Consider the following 8,304-nt stretch of genomic DNA (forward strand, 5'->3'; position numbering starts at 1 on the left):
GCCTGTTTAGTGCAGGAAAGTTGAGGACCATGTCGTCAGCTTGATGGGCCTATTCACCTTCATTTACATGCTCCACATAGGATTCAAGTGTCCACTTACGTGGTTGGACCATCATGTCCCACACAGAACACATAATTGAAGGCTGCAACAAAATGGTGCCCCAGATCCCCCTGGGAACAGAGTAGGAGAGGTTATATGAAGATGGAAATCTGTGCATTTACACAGATGTAACCAGGGATCCTGGGGAGACAAGCAGAGAGTAGTGCACCCCCAGTCAGAGGGTAAGTGCAAGCAGACACAGCAGTCCTCAGAGGAGGACTACCTTGGGTGATTGCTGGAGGTCTGGCACGTAGCTGTGCCACTGCAGATACCGTCAGAGTGAGCTTAGACATGACTTCAGCTCCAACATTTCTCTGCTTCTAAGTGCTTAAGGTGGCAATACTGATGCTGACGTTCTTTCAAAGCAGGGCTGTGCCTTCCTCGATGTTTGGTGGGTTACATGCCCAGTGACTACCTCTTCTGACAGTGCTGGTGACTGGTCTGAAGGCGCTTCTTCTGACCAGTAGACAAAAGCACAGAGAAAGTGCCGAGTGGGGTCGTAAATACTCCACTTTAATATGGGGACTCCCCGCAGGAGCTAGGCCATGCTCCCCACGACGCACACCGAAGCAGGGCAGAGCTGTGGAGCTCTCACAGCAGTCCAGGAGCTTGTGCTGGTCTCACTTACTCTGCAGATCGCGCACAGAAGGGCCCATCGGCAGCCAGTCCGTAGGTGCAGCTGCATCACACTCCGCGAGCTGGCAGGAGAGGCAGACCCCAGCGGCTTTGTGCAGTTACAGGGCAGCGCAGGCAGGCTGGCAGACCCCAGCCACGGCTGGCCTCGGGAAGTCCGTGCGCTCGCTGCCTCCTGCCCGGCTCTACCCCGACGGAGCCGGGTACCGGGAGCCCTCCTCCGGCGCAGGACGCCCGGTCCCCGGCTGGAGCGCGGCCGAGCTCGCAGAGCGCGTCCTCGGGCCGCCCTCCGGCCCCGCGGCGCCCTCGCCCGCGGCTGCTCGCCCCGCGGAGCCCCGCTCCGAGCCCGCCGCGGAGGCTCGGGGGCCAGCAGCGGGCGGCCGAGCCCCGCCGCGCCCGGGGCGGAGACGGGCGCTGCCCCCAGCGCTGCGCGGCGGGAGCCCGGCGGGGCCCGGCCGGTGCCCGGCGAGGGCTTGGTCCTTCGGGGCTCTCCGTCCCGCTCGCCCGCCCGCAGCCAGCGGCCGGGAGCCGTCGGGAGCGCCGGCCTGGACCGACTTCGGGGGACGGCAGGGCCGGAGCGGAGCAGGGCTGTGCTCGCCCCGTCCGCTGTCCCGGGCCCGGGGGCGGCCCGAGGAACGCTGTGCCGCGCGGCGCAGCCCCGTCCCGTCCCCCACAAAAGCGCCCTTGTGCTGGCCCCGTAATTGCTAATCATCAATCACCATTAATAACAGCTGATGAGGCGGGAGGGGGAGGCGCCTTCCCAGGGGCCGGCTGCGCCGGGGGGAGCGGGGAGCCCTGCCCCGGCGGAGCGGGCGCTGAAGGAGGAACTCGACCGTGATGTGCGGAAGATGGATGAGAGCAGAGGGCGACACCCCCGCCCGCCTCCCCTCCCCACCCCTCCCCTCCGCGGCCCGGCCCGGCCCCCCCGCGGCGGGGCGGGCGGGCGGGCGGCTCCGAGCGCGCCTCCACTCCGCCGCGCCGAGCCAGCGAGCGGGCGGGCGGGCGGCAGCTCTCGCCGGGCGCCGGAGCCCACGGGAGGCGGCGGGCGCGGGCCGGGGCCGGGGCCGCGGCGGGGCCCGGCGGCGGCGGCGGCGGCGGCGCGGCGAGTTGGCGGCGGCCCGAGCTCGCCGGAAAGTTGGTGCCGGCTGAGCCGGCGGCGCCCGCTCGCCATGCAGAGACCCAGCGGCCAGGGGACCGCCTTCTCCATCGACTCGCTCATCGGGACGCCGCCGCCGCGCTCCGGGCACCTGCTCTACACCGGCTACCCCATGTTCATGCCGTACCGGCCGCTGGTGCTGCCGCAGGCGCTGTCCCACGCGCCCCTGCAGTCGGGGCTGCCGCCGCTGGCGCCGCTGGCCTCCTTCGCCGGCCGCCTCACCAACACCTTCTGCGCCAGTCTGGGCCAGGCCGTGCCCTCCATGGTGGCGCTCACCACGGCCCTGCCCAGCTTCTCTGAGCCCCCCGACGGCTTCTACCCGCCGCAGGAGCTGCCCCCGCCGCGCGCCAACCCCGACGCCGGCTGCCGGCGGGGCGCCGAGGGCCTGGAGGCGGAGGAGCTGCCCCCGGGGCGCGACAAGGGGCCGCCCGAGCCGCCGCTGCACTTCCCGGACCCCTTCCCCGGCCTGGCAGGTAAGAGCGGCGCGGGCCGGCCCCGGCCGGGGGTTGCCAGTCGCCTGCTGCGACCGCCGTCCGGTCTCGCCCGGGAGTCCCGCAGCCCCGAGGGGCCCCCGCCGGGGACAGCGCCCCCCGCCCGGCCCCTCTTCGGGCTCTGCCCGCTTCTCCAGCGATGGCTGCGGGCGGGCGGTACTGCCGGCCTCCGAGCTCCCCGGGGTAGGATCCCCGGAGCCGGGTGCGCTGGGACCGGGGTGCGGCGGACGGGACGGCCGGGCAGCGATGGCCGTGGCGGCGGGCGGGAGGGACCTGCCCCCGGTCCGTCCCGTCGGTTCGAGCCGGGAGGACCGTGTCCGTTCCGCTCCGGACCGCCTCCGCCGCTCTGCAGCGAGCGCAACTTTGGCGGCTCGGAGCCAAACTCCCCCCGCCGCGTCCGGCCCGCGGGGAGGGCGAGAGCCACTGCTCGGGGCCCCGGCGCAGGGCGGCCCGGCGGGACGGGACGGGGCGGAGCGGAGCGGGCTCCCGGAGCCGATCCCGGCCCGGCGGCGCGGAGCTCTCCGAGGTGCTGGCACCCGGCCCGGGGCGGGCGAGGCGGAGGGGCCGCCGGGCGGCCGCGGCGGGTCCCGGTCCCGCTCAGTGTCAGCCGCGCAGTGTCCCCGGCACGGCGCCGCGTCCCGGGCGGACCGCGGGGCAAGGATCTCCGGGCACGGCCGGGACCGTGTGCGGGCGAGCCCGCAAGCCCACCCCGGGCCGGGTCCCGCCGCGGCATCCCGGCGCCCCCAGCCCCTCCCGAGCCCGCGATGCGGGGCAGCTCTCGTGGCCCGGCGGCGGCGCCGCCCGGAGCCCCTCTGCCCTTCCTGCCCGCCTGCCGCCCCGTGCCGCTGTGCCCGCAGCCTCGGCGCCGGCTTTGCCCGACGGCGCGGGCAGGCGGCGGCTTCGCTCCTGCGATCGCGCTCGGTGCCGGCCGCGGGCTGCTCCCGCTGCCGTGGCGTAGCCGCGGGGCTCTCTCCTTTGTGAGCCGTGCCGCTCCCGAATGTGCGGGCGCCAGCCTCGGTGACTTGTTGCTCCGTATTTCTCGGCCAGCTCCAGCTCTTGCTCTCTTCCACCTCCACTCCTTCAGCGCAGGGATTGAGGCTTCTCTTCTGCGGGGAGACTGAGACAAACCAGCCCCTGGCTTTCTCTGGCACGGCCTGTCGGTCCTGAGAGCTGCCTCCCCTGGTCAGCCCCGAGATCCACCTTTGTCTCATAGGCTTCCCGGCATGGATGCGTGCTGAGCAGTCTTTGGTGCTTTTTGCAGTGCTCAGCTACTTGTTCTTCATCCTCCCTTTGGCCTCTCCTTGGTAAGCCCGTGTCTTGCCCTGCCTTCTTCTTTGGTCAGAATACCCCATTCGGGTACCCCTGGAACCCAGTTTAGGACAACTGGAGCATTTTGCCTCCCTGCTGCTTTTATTTTACAGAGGCTTTGGTGATGCTTCGGTGCTCCCAGGCCTCTGTGCTGAGTTGAAAACCAAGTGCAGACTCACATTTGTTTGGAAAGCCTCCTCAGGGGGCAGAACTGCCCAGGCCACCCGCTGTCTGTATGACCACAGCCTCTTGGTCTATAGGGAAATGAACTGTACTGTGCTTGATCTCCCTCCATGGCTCCTCTGTACATAAGCCCAACATGTTCTCTCCTCCTGAGGGACTCAGATGAGCTGTTCTGAAAATTGGACATTTCTGAAATTGAGAAATTGTATCTCTAAGGCTCACCCTGTTGTGACTGCTTCGTGTGATGGAAGGAAATATGTCTTGTTGCTGCTGTTTGCTCACTGCTGCATATTGGCTGTCTCTCAGCACTGTGCTTGCTCTGGAGCCACGAAAGATGCTTATCCTTCTGCCCATGTGGAGCTGTGTGGGCTCCTCTGCCCAGGCCCAAGAAGATGTGTCGGATCAAATGTGTCTGTCTTTTCCTTTACCTAATGTTTCTCCTGACTGTACCCGTCCCTTGCAGATGGACAATAGGGCTTATTTTATCAACCAGCTCAGATGGAAACCAGGATGGTAGCTGTGTTTTTTTTTCACTGTTGAGAAAGTCAGAGAAAGATGATTCATATCAGGAGATTCCTAAAATCACCTATAATGCAGTTTGCTCTGGCATCCTGTCCATGACCCTGATGAAGAGCAGTTGTCCAGCGAAAAGTAAGAGAGCACAAGCCCATGTAATACTTTCCAAAAATGACACTTCTCCAGCATCCAGCCACCTGCACTTCAGTGGCTTCCCAAGCTAGCTTTTGTTTCTCTATATTGAGTAACCTCTGACCAATTCTTCTTCTTTGACCTTATCTAGTCTCCCTCGGAGTACACCAGAAAGGAGGGACAAACTTGGCATCAACCACTTCCTGAGGCAAGGTGTTTCACAGATCTCTCATCTGTAGAAGAACCATGTGAAGTAGCTCCTTTTGTCTGTCTTGCTGACATCAATTATACCCTCTTCAGGGTATAATTCTGTCCCTAGACTCCATTGGCACCTCCATCACACATGTGCCTGCAGAGACAAAGTCAGTTGCTTGCCAGATCAGTCAAATGAGTCAATGATCTATTTTAGGACCTCTCTCTGCATCTACTGTGTTTCAAACTTGCTACCAGTTCTTGTCACACTTGTTGGGAGGGGAGTGGCACGTAGGGGAAACTGGTAGTAAGAAGCAGAAAAACCTAGAGGCTGCTCTGTAACTACAGCTACAACAAGGAGTGTGACCCCCAGGCAGTCAATGGTATTCAATGCCCTCAGTCCTCCACACCTCCTCTGAGGGTACATTTATTCCTGAGTTGCAGAGGTCTCCACCAACATCCAAAGTCTCCTCAGTTGATGTAGTAAATCCATGTTCAGTTAGGATCGGAAGCTTTAAGTTGTTTCCTATGAGCATGACAAGGAGCTCTTGAGTGTTTATCAACACAGTGCTCATCTGGCTGTCACAACACCCGTTCTTGATCTGGGTCCCCCTGATCCTGCTTGAATAATGTTGCTACCTGTAATACTCACTGGTCTCTCATCACTGTGCTTATCAAGTCCATAATAAGATCAATGAACAGCTGGGACTTTGTGAAGAGCAAAGAGATGGATCAATCTTATTCTTGGTCTACTGCGTTCTTGTCGATTTTTCAAAGGCACAATACTTTGCTTCGTGACAGCTTCTCAACCTGCTCAAAGGCCTTTGAAAATCTCCGTGTACCTCCCCACCTAATGGGTGGGTTCTGCTGCCTCCACTACCTCCTTGATGAGGACATGCTAGGTGATTAGCAGACCAACATAACAATTTTCTTTGTAAAAAACCCAGTTTAGACTCCATCATGTGGTTCTGAGTTCCTTACTGCCAACTCAATCTTCTGTAAGATACAAACTAGTCAGAGACTTTAAAATCTGGGGCCTGGCTAAGACAAGTGTATCCAGAGATAGTACGTGTTTTACAAGGTGACACATTACAGTTGGTAGCTCAGAGTTTCTCCAGTCCCTTGGTCCAGTCGGGACCTACAAGAGCAAACTCCCAGATCAGTACTGTCTGATAGGGTGGCTGCTGATCCCATCCTCCATCAGCAGGGAAGAGCAGAGTCAGGGCAGGACTTATGGGTACTCTTGGTGAAGACAATGATGTCCTCAGAAGAGCTTTCTTACCTTGTCAGTCCTTGTGCTCCGGTGGGCAGAAGGGGTACACAGAAATGAAAGCTCTCATTTTCCTGAGCAGAGTTAATGCTTGCAGGAGACCATGCACCGACAGCCAAAGTGCTTCATGCCACCTGCTGCTGCTCCTCAGTCCCCCAAGCACAAATTTTCTAGGTCTTTACTACACTCCTGTGCATATGGAAGATTTCTCCCTACCCTTAGGCCCTCATGAAGAAAGGTCTGTCTATTCTTCTGCAGCAAAATAGAGATGAAGGTGTTTCTTCTGTGTAATACAGGAGGAACAGAGACAAAATTCTAGATCTCCAAAGTCACTCACCTGCTCTCTGGAAGCCACAGACTTGCTGCAGGACTGACAGGGGATGTAGGCTCTCCCCAACATTCAGGCTCACAAGAAGCTCTCCTGGGCTCAGGCAGTTTCTTACAGCTGCTGCTGGTGTGCTCACAACCCTGCACCTTCAGGCATCTGAGGGCTGTCCTCCCTTCCCCACTGAGAATGAAGTGAGCTTTCTGGAGCTCCAGTGGCCCAGAGTGCATGTGCCATTCCCTGGAGACTGCTTAGAAGTTTGGAGAGCTGCTGCTGCTCCTGTGTGTAGGATTATATTGACTGGTAGTGCTTCAGGACTAGCTCAGCAGCAGTTCCTGCCTTTGGGTTCAGCTTGGAGTTTGCTGATCTCTTCTAGTCTTGGCATGATGGCAAAACTTTTTCATCTCCTTGTGGGTGACCATGGATCCTCTCCCTTCATCACCCCTGGCTATGGACAGGACCATCTTCTCTCTGTCTCCTGTGAGGTCTTTGCTGGAGCCTTTCTATCAGGGAAGTGACTGGCTTCCAAGCTTCTTTCTTCCCCATTGTTCCCACCAATGTTCTCCTTTGCTCCATGGCTGTTTAGCCATTCAGGAGGCACCGGCTTGGATCACAAGAAAGCAGCAAGAAGGTGGATCGCCCTCCCCCCCCCCCCCCCCCATATTCTACCAGTATTCTTGCAGGCAACATAACACAGGTGTCTCCTGTGGTTCGAATTCTTCCTCCTGTGTGGGTGGCCCAGAATGAGGTCCTGTCTGTTGGGTGACGCTAGCAGCCTCTGACCTCCTCCCCTGCACAGAATGGCAGGGGAAGCTAAGCCTAGATCATCAGCTGCCTAAGCATGCTGTTCCCTGGCTGCACCTCTGCTGTAGTGCAGGGCCAGGAACGGGGAGATGGCAGCAGGATGCTCCATGTGCTGTGGAGCCCTGCAGAAAGGTTTGCTGCCTGGAACCGGCTCAGGCTGCTGTCTCCAGGAAGGTTCGGCTCCTCTGGGCCGGCCCTGTTCTGGATGAACCCGAATAGATGCAGTGGGATGGGGCAGAGGGAGGGCTGAGCTCAGGGACCAAGCACAGATTTCGTCAGTGCAGAGGTCTGGACAAGCCCTGGGAGGACTGTGTTGTGCTCTGCTGTGATGAGGCATGGATGCTGCTCCAGCCGGGTTGCGGGTGGCGGCAGGTGCCGGGGGTGCCTCGCTCCCCGCGATGCCTGCGCATGCAACGGGTCTGGGCTGCGGGCAGCGCGGGGCTGAGCGTGCGGGGCTCCGGGGCAGCGGCACCCCGCGACAACGCCTGCTGCTGGGGAAGCCGCGTCCGCGGGGGGCAGCGCGGGCGGCCCCGGGGCGGCGGGGACGGCGAGGGGCCCGCGGGATGCGGCCGCCGGGGGGGGGGGGGGGGGGGCGGAGGGGGCCGGGAGCCCCCGCACCGGGGCCGCGGCTCCGGGGAGCGCGGGGGCGGGCGCTGACGCTGTGTGCCCCGCAGACGGGAAGGCGTACAGCTCGGACGAGGAGAAGCTGGAGGTGAAGTCGGCGGCCACGCCGTGCAGCGAGCGGGAGGAGGAGAGCTCGGCGGGCGACAGCGAGGAGGAGCCCTTCCTGGACGGCTCGGCCGCCGCCGCGCTGGGCACCAAGGGCAAGGGCAAGGGCGGCCCCGCGGCCGAGCAGACCCCGCCGGGCTCCGGGGCCGGCAAGAGCCGCCGGCGGCGCACGGCCTTCACGAGCGAGCAGCTGCTGGAGCTGGAGAAGGAGTTTCACTGCAAGAAGTACCTGAGCCTGACGGAGCGCTCCCAGATCGCGCACGCCCTGAAGCTCAGCGAGGTGCAGGTGAAGATCTGGTTCCAGAACCGCCGCGCCAAGTGGAAACGCATCAAGGCGGGCAACGTGAGCAACCGCTCGGGAGAGCCCGTCCGCAACCCCAAGATCGTGGTGCCCATCCCCGTGCACGTCAACCGCTTCGCCGTGCGCAGCCAGCACCAGCAGATCGAGCAGGGCGCCCGGCCCTGA

General features: G+C 62.1%; 1 protein-coding gene across 1 annotated transcript; it reads left to right on the forward strand.

Annotated features, from left to right (window-relative positions):
* The first annotated feature begins 1,901 nt into the window (after window positions 1–1,901).
* GBX1 (gastrulation brain homeobox 1) lies at window positions 1,902–8,304 on the forward strand. The gene is made up of 2 exons (XM_032182948.1): window positions 1,902–2,361; window positions 7,784–8,304. Exons 1-2 carry the CDS (start codon window positions 1,902–1,904, stop codon window positions 8,302–8,304), a joined length of 981 nt encoding a protein of 326 aa, XP_032038839.1.

Source organism: Aythya fuligula, chromosome 2 (genome assembly GCF_009819795.1).
Source record: "Aythya fuligula isolate bAytFul2 chromosome 2, bAytFul2.pri, whole genome shotgun sequence".
In the NCBI taxonomy this organism is placed as follows: Eukaryota; Metazoa; Chordata; class Aves; order Anseriformes; family Anatidae; genus Aythya; species Aythya fuligula.